General features: G+C 43.0%; 1 protein-coding gene across 1 annotated transcript in view; it reads left to right on the top strand.

Moving 5' to 3' along the window:
* Positions 1-4099: 4099 nt before the first annotated feature.
* The window catches only part of znf827 (zinc finger protein 827), a 61383-nt gene continuing 52438 nt past the window's right edge, over positions 4100-13044 (top strand). The window contains exon 1 of the mRNA XM_034533514.1: positions 4100-4454. Coding sequence (XP_034389405.1) covers positions 4412-4454 — 43 coding nt within the window. The 5' untranslated portion in view covers positions 4100-4411. The remainder of the gene's footprint in view (positions 4455-13044) is intronic.

Below are 13044 nucleotides of genomic sequence, written 5' to 3'. Positions count from 1 at the left end.
GGCTGCATTTATACTGGGCATATCTCTTTCTTTCTGATGTGAATATTGGCGTTGGCACTGCAGGGATTATCATTCAGCCTGTCAGGTTTGGCACTGCTAAAATAACTCTTGTCCCCGAGTTGAAGGACCTTCGCTTCCCTCCAGGGCCTTTCGCAAGACCTCTGCCCCAGTTCACCCAGGCCAGCCTATAGGCTCCTCCTCCGTGTATGTGTGCGTATGTGTGTATGTGTGTGTTTTTGCACTGGTGTCTTACTGCGGGGAAACTGTTGAAGGTCAAAGGCCAGGAAGTTGGCCACCTGCCTCTGTCACTTTAGTAAAAGTAGTGGTAGCAGAGAGAGGAAGTGGTAGCAGAGAGAGGAAGACATGACAGACGGAGAAAGTCAGTATGTGTTTAGGCTTTTGTCTGACAGTTGAATTTACAAGAAGGTCAGATGGGTTATAGCATAACAATCCTTAAATAAGTAAAACATCTATGCAATTTAAGTCGCATCCTCGAAACAAAAAAACGCACTTTCTAATGTATTTTTTTTTTTCACTGAGCATTTTGTTGACCTTAGTGAAACTCAGTTGATCTGATGTGCAGACTTTATGTCTGATTAAAGTAAACAACTGCTACAGGCTTTTGAGTTTCCTAGGACCACTGCAGAATAACCTACAGGGATCTCGTCGCTGGTATTTGCTTGAGGCGACAACCCTCCTCGCTCGCTGCATTAAATGTGCCGGCCGAGGACGAGAGCATAGAAGGCCAGAGGGCAAAAAAGGGTGTGAACCACCTGCTTCTGTCACACTGTCAGGATGAAGGCGAACGAGTGCAAATAGGGTGAAGTGTGTGTGCACGGTTAGGGATATTGTGTAGAAGGGGGACAGGTGGCACGCCGGACAGCACTGGCACAAGACACCCCCGGATTTATCACTCAGCGAAAGTCACGGCTGGGCAGGGGACAGATGTTTCTGTTTACCCCAGGGCAACATCTCACTGGGCGAGCCTAACGTTAGCCTGACCAGCCTTGCCCGCACAGAACAGGAACTGAGAGCATAGAGGAAAGGAAGAAAAAGAGGCAGTGAAAAGGAGAAGAAGAAACTGGAGGATGTTCAGTTTGCCCCCGAGGCACAGAGGCAAGTTAGCTCATTTCTCTCCAGTCTGCTCCATCCTCCACTGAAGCACCTGAAACTCATTTAGCCTCCACTAAATGTTGTGCCACTATAGGGAACAATTTTAATAAGTAGTAATAATGCCGACTGACAATATGAGCAGCTTTCAAAGCAGGGAACCTGCGCCAGTTATTGGTGAGTGAAACAAAAAAACATTTTAATTGAACTTGAGTATATTCTACATCTTAACTTCGTTTGAAACGCAGACCCAAATAACACAGCACTTATCGTGGTGTTGTTTAGGGGTTTACGGTGAAAGCCATTTTGAATTAGCGTGTATGTGTACAGTGTTCCAGCTGGGAAATTTGAGCGCTGTCCCTGGTAATATAGCTGGAGCACTCTTCCCCCGGAGCAATGAGGAATGACCTTTAGGTTCAACCCCGGCTGAGGTCATGGCAGTGTTGCCATGGCTACTATCAGCAGACTGCCCTGTTGCCAGCATTACCTCAGCTGCCTGTTATTGTCAGGGTCATAGAACATGCTGTGACCTCCCTGTGGTGACCAAACTAAAAAAAACACCGTCAAGACACTTAGAGTCTAGTATAATTTTTTGTTTTTGAAAATGTTTGGTGGAAATGATGAAGTTTAAGATTTCTACACAGAATTGTCATTCTGATAAATGATGTTTGATATTACATGGAGTTTGCCATCATTAATTTAGACCTAATGTGGTGTGATAAGCAAAGGCTTGATACACAGAGCAAGATTTAGCACTGGTTAAGCCATCCGGCAGGACAATTTCCGCTTCCCTAGGATTGTTAATACGAAAAATCCGTCTGCATTAACTTCACTCTCAGAAATCTAGAAACCCACAGATCTACGACATTCATCTGTTATTTCATCAAGACATACAAATCAGAGCTGCTGCATTACAATGATTTAGTGGGATATTACAAATCGTGTTCCCCCTGCACTGCATTTTATAGACATGGTCACTGATCTGAACCAGAAAATGTCTATGTATGCTCTTATAGTCAGCTTTGAAAGAAATCTTATTTCTAGCATATTTTAGTTTTAGCTTATTTATTTTAGCACCAGCATAACATCACAAACCCATGTATGTTGTCTAAGTTGATTGTTGTACCAGCAGAACTATAGCTTATATCAAAGTACTTTTCCTCTGAGTACTTAGAGAACTCATCTCGAGGTCCTGCCATATGCATATTTTGTGCTGACAGAAAAAAGACAATGTGCAAGAAATGCAAAAACCAAAAAGGATTTAACCTTTCCCCTGTAGCAGCTCATCCACTCTTTGGTCAGAGCAACTGTCCAAATACCATCCATCTGCAGGTAAAGGTGAGAAACACAGCTGTCTAGACAAACACATTCACACTATTAAGATTGTAATGCAAGCCATTAGACTATTCAGTATCACAACCCAACATTATCCTCTCCACAAATGAAAAACCTAATGGGATGTCTTAATCATTTCATGCAGGAGATGCAATAAAATATTACTCCTTTCTATTTGTGGAACATGTTTGTCCACTCTCCTCTTGATAGGCCCCATTTAATCATGTTGTTCTGTTTCCTAATTAGCAGAAATGCAAAGTGTCTTTGTCACCTGTGGACAGCCAAGAGGGCTAATTTAGGCTTTTCACTAATTGCCACGGTAACGAGCCTCCTGCGCCTCCGCTGGGGGTGGGTGGAAGGCATGGCAGGAGGAGGACTGGAGGATGGAAGGATGGAGGGATGAAGACACAGCTCTCCTCACACACAGCCGAGGTGTGAAAGAACGCGGCAGGCCAACAGAACGCAGCTTGGAGGAGTCCAACAGCAGGGAGTGGGGGACAGCCTGCGCTGTGAAAAAGCACCAACACCCAGCTGAGAGGGAGGAGGATTCAGCTCTGGCCAGTTTTGGTCTCTCAACTTTGATGAGGAGATGACTACACTGGGTTTGATAATTGCTGGACATTTTTCTGACACTAACACCTGTTATTGTCTCCACCTGATTTGATACTGGTTCCCACACAATGTACCTTTTTTTGTATTACTGTTCTTTTAATAGACACAATGTAGGCCTAACTCAGCAGGCAGTTTTTAAATTAGAAGCTTGACATGTATGAAGCCTGTGTGTGAGACGTGGGGGCAGGAGGAGGTGATGACAGATATAAAGCAAATTAAAATATATAGGATGTGTGATCATGATTATGTCTTTGTTATTAGTCAATCAACAGTTGATGCTTTTAGTTGTTTTCCTCATGCAACTTTATAGTTCAGCAATCATGATGAAATGGCAGCCTATAGTAGAAACTTTTTGGCAGAATGAGTGGATAAAATAAGCCAAAGACCTGAAATGTCTTAATGTTTAAGTATATACGTACTGTGGATTTACTATAATAATACTTCTGTATTAAAATTCCACTGTATTAATATTAAATTACATAGCACCATATGTTTAATATATGTAATGTAAGTTTGAAAAATCAGGGTGTAAAAATGTCATCCAGTCAATATTAACCCACACAAATTCAGCTTACTTCTTTCTTTTTTTTACCTTGCTGCAATTGGGATGTGTATCTTTAATTAAGATACAGCTTTTGTTATGCTTCATTGTCTGTTTTGCTAAAGCAAGCTAAATGCATGTTTATCATGCCTCTGCGTTATGTATTCATAGCGTCTAAATTGACGTGTACGTTCATATTTGTATCATTCGCATTATTGCATAAATTATTATCGTCACTCACCATTATATTATTTTTGAAGTTAATTAAATAGATTCTGTTAATGTAAATCGACTCGATCAATGATTATACCCTCTTTTTTTTCTTCCCCTAAATACATTTTCTTTTCAGCAATACACCCTGAAAGCTCGGGGGCACCTTGTCCGTCCGCTGCTCTCGGGGGCGAGCTCCTCGAATGTGTGCCTGCGCGCAAGAGCGTGTTCGAGTGTGTGCGTGTGAGCGTGTGAATGTGTGTGAGTGAGTGAGTGTATGTGTGCGTGCGTGCGTGCGTGCGCGCGCGCGTGTGTGTGTGTGGCGCTGCTCTGCTGTTGCTGCCCTTTGATCCCTGCATTAGTGTTAGTTAGGGGCTCGGAGACACACTTGCACCGAGAGCAGCCATAGTCAAGACACGGCAACAACAACAGCGGCACCTCCTCCGCCTGTGTTCCCATTCCCCAACAATACACTTTAAACCGAGCAAAGCCAGGTGCACGACCAAGTCCCTGCCATCACTGGCGCCTCCAGTCTCAATGGGAAAAACCTTTTTTCTTCTTATCCCTAAACAAGGACGAGAATGTGATTAAAAACGGGGGAAAATGCCAAGGAGGAAGCAGGAGCAACCCAAGCGCCTGCCTTCACGTAAGTCCTTCACTCGATTTGTTCCATTTTAACGGCTCTCCGTATGTTTTGCGCAGTAGTTTAGGGTTAAAGAGGTGAAACAGACAAAAGACTCGGCGTAGGTTATTTCTCCCTTTTTAGGTCCGAGCGAGGCAGCCATGTTGTTGGCGATGGGTAACGGTAGCTAGGCAGTGCGTGGATAAACGATACGTGGCTTTTATTAAGAGTAAAATCGATGAGAGGTCCGGTTCCGCTAAAAAAAAAGAAGGTTGCGGTCAGTTGGCATGCGTGTCGTTTTGCGTGTGCGAGGAATAACGGCCGAGCGTCGGCGGTTATGTGTTCGCCACTGCTATGTCGCTTTTCGGGTAGAAAGGGGAGGATCTGGGAGTCTGGCCGCAATAAAATGAAGGGTCAGTCGGATCAGACGAGCCGGAGTCTGGCTCCCCGTACCCTGGTGTTCCTAGTTAGCAACAGCGCTATCTAGCAACGCTCGGTAAACTTCATTTCCTCGGCGATAAACATGTAACTTTCGCCTCATAGTTTTGCTGCTCCGTGTCGCGGAACCGAATTTGTTCGCTCTTGTTTTGTCGTCGACTTAAATTTATTTATTTTTTTACCCAAAAAAAAGTGTGTAGATTTTCTTTTCTTTCTCCCCCCACCCCCACCTCAGTCCCCCACCTCAAGCCGATATATAATTTTTGTTCTACCCCTCCCAGTCTGCATGCAGGCTATGTCAGAGCCATGGTCGGTCACCTGAAGTTCAGGGTTTTCTCTCTCTCTCTCTTCTCTCCCCCCCCCTCTTTTCCTTTGCAGCCATTCATTGCAGACAGACTACGATCAATAACGCAGTTAGAAAAAGGGAAACGACAGTTGTGATTCTACTACGTTGCCGGAAATAAACGCCGTGCTGCAGCAGACCCGTATTGCAAAGCCCGTGCGGTCTGATTTTTGGTCGGAGGTTGATTTACTTTTGTACATTTGACCCTCCGTATCTTGGATGTTCGTATTGTGCTTTATCAGTCCAGATAATGAAAAGCTGCGATAACGCACACCGGCCACTAGAGGATTGCTCACACGGTAGTGGGCAATGACAACGATTATTAAAGGATTTATCCCGAGAGTGACATTTCCTGCTCTTGATCATTTAAAAAAAATTTTTTTTGCTCAATACATGCGTGAGCAAACAGCTCAATTAGTCATATTGGTATGCAAATAGGATGAATAATTGGGTGATTCATCTTTAAATCAACAACGGCTTGATGCATTTATCTTATGACACTATCTTCTTCATTTCTTAAATGTCAGACCATGCCAGCTGTTCAACATAGCCAGCCGCCATGAAAACAGGCACTAAGTTGTGTCTCTTCCTCAGTTTTCTTACATCGGCGTAAGTCTCATTTCAAAGGGTTTGAGTAATGAATGAGCTCCTGCTACACCTGTCACAGTTTAATATGCCTGGCACATTAACTCAAATGTACATTATGGAGGTATTATCCCAATAACGTCACACAATATAAACAAATGCTCGTTTTTTTTCTTTTGGTAGTAATATTCACTGATTTACTGCTCAGGTGTTTGACCTAGGGTTGAACTTGGGAAATAGCAGGGGTTGGCTTTAAGGCATAGAGGTGGAAACTGGGTGACAGTGGTAAGTGACTGTGTGTGTGTGTGTGTAACTAAGTGACAGATTTAGACAGTGATACGCAACATAGGGACAATGTAAGCTCTGTATGAACTGCGCAGAACAGTCATATATTTTTTTTTTTCTATATTATATTTTCTATATTACTAGAACTCTGCAACGCAGAAGACAGTCATCATTTCGAGAACTTTTTCACTGAAATTGTTTTTCTCATCAGTTACCAAAATATGTGTTTTATGAAGTGTGTTTGGAGTGCAGTGTATTCATGCAGTTTTCAGTATCTGACTTTCCGTTCTTTGTTAGTGACATTCATTCACTTGTTTATGATTAGATGCAGAGTACAATACAGAGTACAGTATGGCTCACGGATTCTTTGAGCTATACATTTTCCAAAGTTCCTATTGTGAAGCTTTTGTCGTGTTCTTCACAGATTCCAAGTTGAGCTTGTCCATCATCTCAATTTAGAGATGACCTCCAATCTATCTTGATTGATTTTTTTCTTAGACGGCTGCCTGAATCCCCTCTCACATAAAGCTGAAGAGACTGGGTGGCACCTTTTTTTTGCTGTTCACTGTCCCTATTTTCTATATGTCACAAAGTGGTTGGCAACCAAAGGTCAATAATTGGTTGCCAGTGGCAACCCTTACTGTCAAGCCCTGTGTTACGTGGACACAGTTTTTAATACATTTATCATATGACTTAGTATAGCAACATTTAAATCCATTTTATTTTGTTGTCTAGATGACATAGTATCATGTTTTAGCATCTACTCTTTTAATTGAAACTGATTCTCCATTTCAACATTGAAATGTTTTTTAAGACATTGTAGCACATTAGGAAAACGGCGAGGGGTTGTGTTTATTAAAGCTGTATTCACACAGCGTCCTCATGCTGCCTGGATGAGTCAAACATGAAGTCCAGTATTTTCTGTCTTTTAGGCAAGAACACCAAAGATAGCCCGTGTAAACCTTTCGATTAATCTGCTTTTGTAATTGGTCTGGAGCAAAAATAGCCTTTACCCAAGCATATGAAATCATGTACTCCTGTGTCGGCACTGTAGTGGAGCACTGCTGCGCCTGTGTTCCTGGGTTGAAATGAAAGCCCGTTTCTGATTTAGGAGTTGTTTTCCTCCTCAGTCAACAAACTGTCAGAGGAAAGTATGAATTTGTCAGAAGCTTTTTTCGCTTTGTTTCGAATCTTCCCACTCTAGAATGGAAGTGTCACCTCATGCCATTTGCTGTCAGTCTGTGTGTTTTCATTATTCAGCCAACAACAACCTGGTGGTGTGCCAGCCAACAAGCACAATATCGAGCTTCAAATCTCTTCATCTGTGGTGAAAAAGGGCAAACTAATACACTGGCTGTAATGCTGGAGGTGCTTTATCTTAGCACAGACCCAGATATATGGGTTGTGTTGCCCAGTGTGTGCACTGTCCTATTGTCTGTGGCACAGCTTGTGAGAGGAGACTCTTCCGTGTGTGTGTGTGTGTGTGGCACGCACATGCGAAAGTGAACAGTGTGTTTGTGTGGGTACATAAGGCAGCTATGGAGGTCACAGTACAGTATGGCGCCTTCACTCTGACAAGTAAACATGACCTTTGGTGCCACAATGAAAACTGCCATTCTTTATGACCTTGCAGTGTGTTTATTGTTTTTGTAATTTTTACTGCCCTTATTACTCACTCTTTAAATTTAGGGTTAGTAAAAATGCCTGGAAGGACTGTTTTGTGTTTGTGACTTAAAAAAAAAAAAAGACCATTAAATAAGTCAGAATAGGCCTAAATATTCAGTGTCGTTGTGGTATATTTTGTTCATATTATAGCCTGTGTTGTCATTAGATCAAACATGTCCTGTTAACATTTCTCAACCAGTCGTGATTCTTGTCCTTGGAAGTAAACTGGTGAGTATGATAAAAATATAGACTGAGAGGGAGTCCATATCTTAAGGGTCACCACCTTAAGTGTATTGGGGGGTGGAGGGACATTTGTATTCTGCTTACTTACTCCCCCCCCACCCCCGGTAATCTACATTTGAGATGGAGAGATTTTTAACATTTCTAGACAGATATTGGCTCCTCCTGACTGGGTGGCTCTGTACCTTACTGTAATGGCGGGTCACTGGCTCCCTTCCACTTGCTATGATTATAATGACCTTGGTAGGACTGGGGCTTGAAAAACATTGGATTAAGGGGAGAGGAAAATTAGAGGAGGTTTCCATTTCGCTCTTGGCATAAAATTTGTGGGGAATTTCTGCCAAGAATCCCATTCCTTACCACCACCGCTACGTCCGTCCGTCCCCCCCCCCCCCCCCCCCCCCCCCCCCCCTCAAGTTGATGGGGCTTGGGTGCTCTGGCGGTGTCGGGCGAGTGGAGCTCAAGCGAATAATGATACACAGGCTTTAACTTAGAAATGAATTAAAGGGCAAGAGAAAGGTGTTGGATGCGTCGCTCACCGTACACTGTAACATAGAGCAGAGAAACCTGCTTTCACTGAATATTCAATGGCCAAACTGGACTCTGTCTTTTGTGTTTCGCTTGATGCTAAATGAAAACACTGATGTGAATAAACAGGTAGTTGGATACGGTTTAATGGGCCTGGCTGAGCCTCAGGGTGTGGATCTTCTACTCAAACGTTAACCTCATTTACTACTTTGGACAATTGGCCAGGCCGATAAGTGCTGGGTGGTTTATCATCATGATGTCAGTGATACATTTCATAGTTAATTCAACTTAAAAATAAATGTCACTTAAGAATCAAAGCCATGGGTGGGTCTGTATGTTACCCAAGAATAACGCGTAATAGGAGTTTTCTCAGAATTACCTCTCACATTCCCGTTGAATAATTCATTTGAATTTGAGTGCCCATTTATTTCACACAGCACCTTGTAGTGTCACTATAGAACTAGGCTAATGCCTGAAATTGAAAATGTAATATAGGAGAAGATCCTTGTATGGTGGCGACTATCGCAACAACTTTTGTTAAGTGTTTGTTGAGTTGTCTTAAGTGTCTGGTACTTTGTTCATCATCACATTGATCATAGTTGTTGAAGGAGACTCTCCCCGTTTTATTTAACTCTAGCCAGATTTCTTTTGCCATTCAGGAATTCAAGGCCACTTCCATAGTCTTTACAATACTACAGAGAATATAGCGTTGACGTCGAGCAAACTTTGTGTCTAATAATTGTCGTAAATCCACTTTGTGTTCAACCCAAGTTAGCAGAAGGTATTTGTGACATTGGGCTTTATAAATAAAATAAAATGGACTTGACTTCGACCCCTAAATTGTTGCTCTTACAAATTTTCTTGATGAAATGTTTGTGTTCACTAGAAGGATCAACAATCATGTTTTTAGTATAAGAGCCTGTAAAGTATTTACATGTGCATTTAAGAGGCTAGTTGTGTCCCACAAGTCTAAAGCAACTCGCAACAAGTATTACAATTGCTCACGTATTTAATGGAAAAGCAACAAATGTGACAAAACATCTTTATTTAGAGAAAAATTATCTTGTGCTTCAAGCTTTGCCCATTTTCAATACATTTATTTGATTGTTAAATATTGGTGCCATAATGATAGTTGCTACTGCTTAGTCACATTCTGGGTGTAGTTTACTTCTTCTTTTTTTCACTTTGTGCAGTTTTTTTTAGGCATATGGCTGTAAACACTAAACATTGATGCAGCAAAGTGAGGGTAGAGCACACATTAGAATACTTGCTTTTTGCAATTTTATAAGTTGTCTCCTTGCATCTTAAAAAAGTAAATGATAAAAGTTAAAAGTAAATGATACTCCACATCACAGGTTAGTTCAAATTGTACCATTTATAAAAATAAATAAAATGGTCAACTTTTAAAACGTGGAGTCTCAGATGAGATTGTTCAGCATCTGGCTACACGTTATTTAATTTAATATCAATGACTTAAGTTAAAATATACTCTGGAAATATATTTTTATTGTTATCCAATCATTTCAAAGTGTATTTTCTGAGCAGAAAATCCTCTGCAGCACAAATTGGGTAACAGTGTTTTTTTCCTAATACCTCCAGTACAGTACCTGCCTGTCTGCCTGGTCTCAATCAGATCCCCCTCTGTGTGGAATGGAAGTGCCTCAGCCTTGGTAACGATTTTTCCCGTGTTGACAAGTCACAACATGGAGATCTACAGCTCGGAGAGCAGCCCTTTGGCTACGCAGAGCCCTGCTTGCACTGAGTAATAGCAATCTCACAGGAGTAGCAGGCTTTCAGCTGGCAGCAGTTCATACGGAACAGCTCGCCGGTGCAGCTGGGAAAGACAGAGCAGAGTGGAGAGGGAGAGAGGAGCTGGTGGTGGTAGCAGTGGAGATGGAGGGAGGGAGGAAGTGGAGAGGAAGAGCTGTTGAGAGCTTTGGGCGGTTTCTCTGTTGTTGTACCACACAAGTGCATCCAGGCCCTGCAGGACAAGCCTTTAACAGGCATGAGGGATGGAGAGGAGGAGGAGGAGGAGGAGGCTGTGGTGGTGGTGGAGGAAGAAGAAGAAGAAGAAGAGTAGTAGGAGGAGGAGGAGGAGGAGGAGGTAGTGGTCTGGGGAGCTGAAGCCGGCCAGTCGTGCCAGACGCTCGCTCTAAACAGGGATGTGATTTATTGTTGGACTCTGTCTCACGTTTCCCTCCCAGAAAGGCACAACATTTACATTGTACAGAGATAAAGTACTTCCTAAATTGTGATGGAAGAAAGACCATCGCCTGTGGGCTGTGAGGAATTATTTGAAGCATGTGGTGCATCTTTAACTAGTGCGTGCAATTCAAAGTTTTTAGCATACGGTGGCTCTGGATTATGCTACAACTATTGCTATTTGACTGTCTTTATAAACCTACTGCTTTATATATAATATTACATGTGTCCATAAAGAAACAGTCATTCAGTGTAGTTCATCAGAGTATGTATATTTTGCTAGGGGGCAAAATTAAAATGGCTTTTGGCCAACTCGTTGATCTTTGTCGCCTTCCCTGAATGCACTCTGCACAGCGCAGTGCTATGCGATGACCTCACTTCCTGTGTGGGTAGAGTAGGGCAAGAGGCCTTTTACACACACATGCACACATTCTCTCTCTCGCTGGCTCGCACAGCCTGGCTTCAGTTAGCCTGTAGTGTACTAGCCAGGCTCCAGTTAGCCTCTAGTGCACTAGCCAGGCTAACTCCTCTTGGTGTGGAAGTGTTTCCACATTGCACATTTAGGCCGTCAAGAGCAAAGCACAGGCTAATGTCTTTTAACTAGCCGCACTAACAGCTGTGTGTCTGAAGCTTTTTGGGAAGTAGGATCAGTTTTATAGGGAGATTAAAAGTACAGAAGGGGGGGGGGGGGTGATGTCTGTTACAGACACAGGATAGTAGGACCATAAGGCAGTGACAGCTCTATAGGGAAACAATATATCACCTCTAATAGGAGAGTGGAAGTGTTTGGCTCCGGGACAAAAATCCAGAGAAGTTAAAATCATTGATGTGATGTCATCTCGGAGAAAGCCATTGTCAGTGCCATGTGAGGTTATTTATGATGCTGAAAATGCAGGTGAGCGTCTTGACTAATTCAGTGTCGTAGGGGAGGCTTCCCTATTTGCACAATGTGGTCGTAGCATCTCCTAGTGCATTAAACAGACAATGTGATTCAGGTCTCATCCTTTATTGCCATTGTTTACCAAGGGCATTTGGTCACTTGGTTTTGTCCTTGTGATGCTAATGAGATTAGCTATTCACTGGATATTGCATTCTGAGTCAGGAGCCTTGTAGCTCATGGTACCTATATGCACCATTACCATATGTTGACACAAATGAAGCTGGGCCAATTAGCAGACTAAGATAATTAATAAATGGATGGTTGGAGGTAGCAGGCTATTCTAAAATCAACCGAATCTGATGGCCCAACTCACGATTGCCAGTATGTTCCCACTCCCCACGAGTGTTTTGAATGGGGGCCATGTTGGTTCAGATTGCCATGTCATTAATCCCTTGTACTCTACAGGGGAGTGGTCAGCGGCAGATGTATTTGCACTTCCTCCAGAAGGTTTTCTAGATTAGCACAAATCCTCCCAGAAAAAAACGTTTAAAAACCTCATTTGGCACGCACAGCCAGACTCTGTGCTCGTAGCTCGCCAAAGACAGCCATCCCTCCCGCTACAACTCATTCTCTCTGACTCCCCTGATTTAACTTTTTTTTTTTTTCATGCCCCACCTTGTGTTTCTCAGAGCTTAGCCCCATGTCGATTTGGACAGGACAGTGTAATTGTTTGGAAACTCGGTTCTGTCATTTGCATGTAGCAAGCAGCCACTTTTCCAGTTTCAGTGGTTTGACCTTGTTCTACCTGCCAACCAGAAATGAGATCATCAGAAGAGTAGACGAGAAGCTGACATCTCTCCTCCACCTACCCATGGCTTTAAGTGATGGTTGTCATAGCAATCATTATGCCACAGAACAGACTCAGTGGGTGAAGGATGGCTTTGAATGCGACAGCCTCAGGTTACAACCTGGTTATGACAGAACAGATAGACCAATGAGGGTTGGTTGCAGCAGTACACAGGCTGAACAAGCTAAATAGCCGCATACATCGCATGTCAAGTTCATATAGATATCAGGTGGGGGTTAAAATTACTGATGAAATGTCTTTTTATACCTTGAAGAAAAGCGAGGCAGGTATTGGTGTAACGGAGAGAGCAGCATGGGGCGAACAATGCCTCTCGTTCCCATCAGCTGCCCTGGCCAGCATTTAACATGGAGATTGGAAACGGAATAAGCTCCCCCCCCACCCCCCATTCTCCCTGGACCTGCATGTAAATGAGGTTAGCGGTTAGCATTTCCTGCTGTGCCACAGCAATTCTTCTCCCTCACTTGCTCCCTCTTTTTTCTTTAAAAAAAAAAAATAATGGCCTGAAAGTGCTCCCCCTTTCCTGGGGTAGGGACCAGGACCAATCCTGATTAGTGTCCCTGTCCTAAGTGACAGGCTAAAA

Source organism: Cyclopterus lumpus, chromosome 1 (genome assembly GCF_009769545.1).
Source record: "Cyclopterus lumpus isolate fCycLum1 chromosome 1, fCycLum1.pri, whole genome shotgun sequence".
NCBI classification, from domain to species: Eukaryota; Metazoa; Chordata; class Actinopteri; order Perciformes; family Cyclopteridae; genus Cyclopterus; species Cyclopterus lumpus.
The sequence above is the reverse complement of the archived record's forward strand: the minus strand, read 5'-3'. Positions and strand labels throughout refer to the sequence as shown.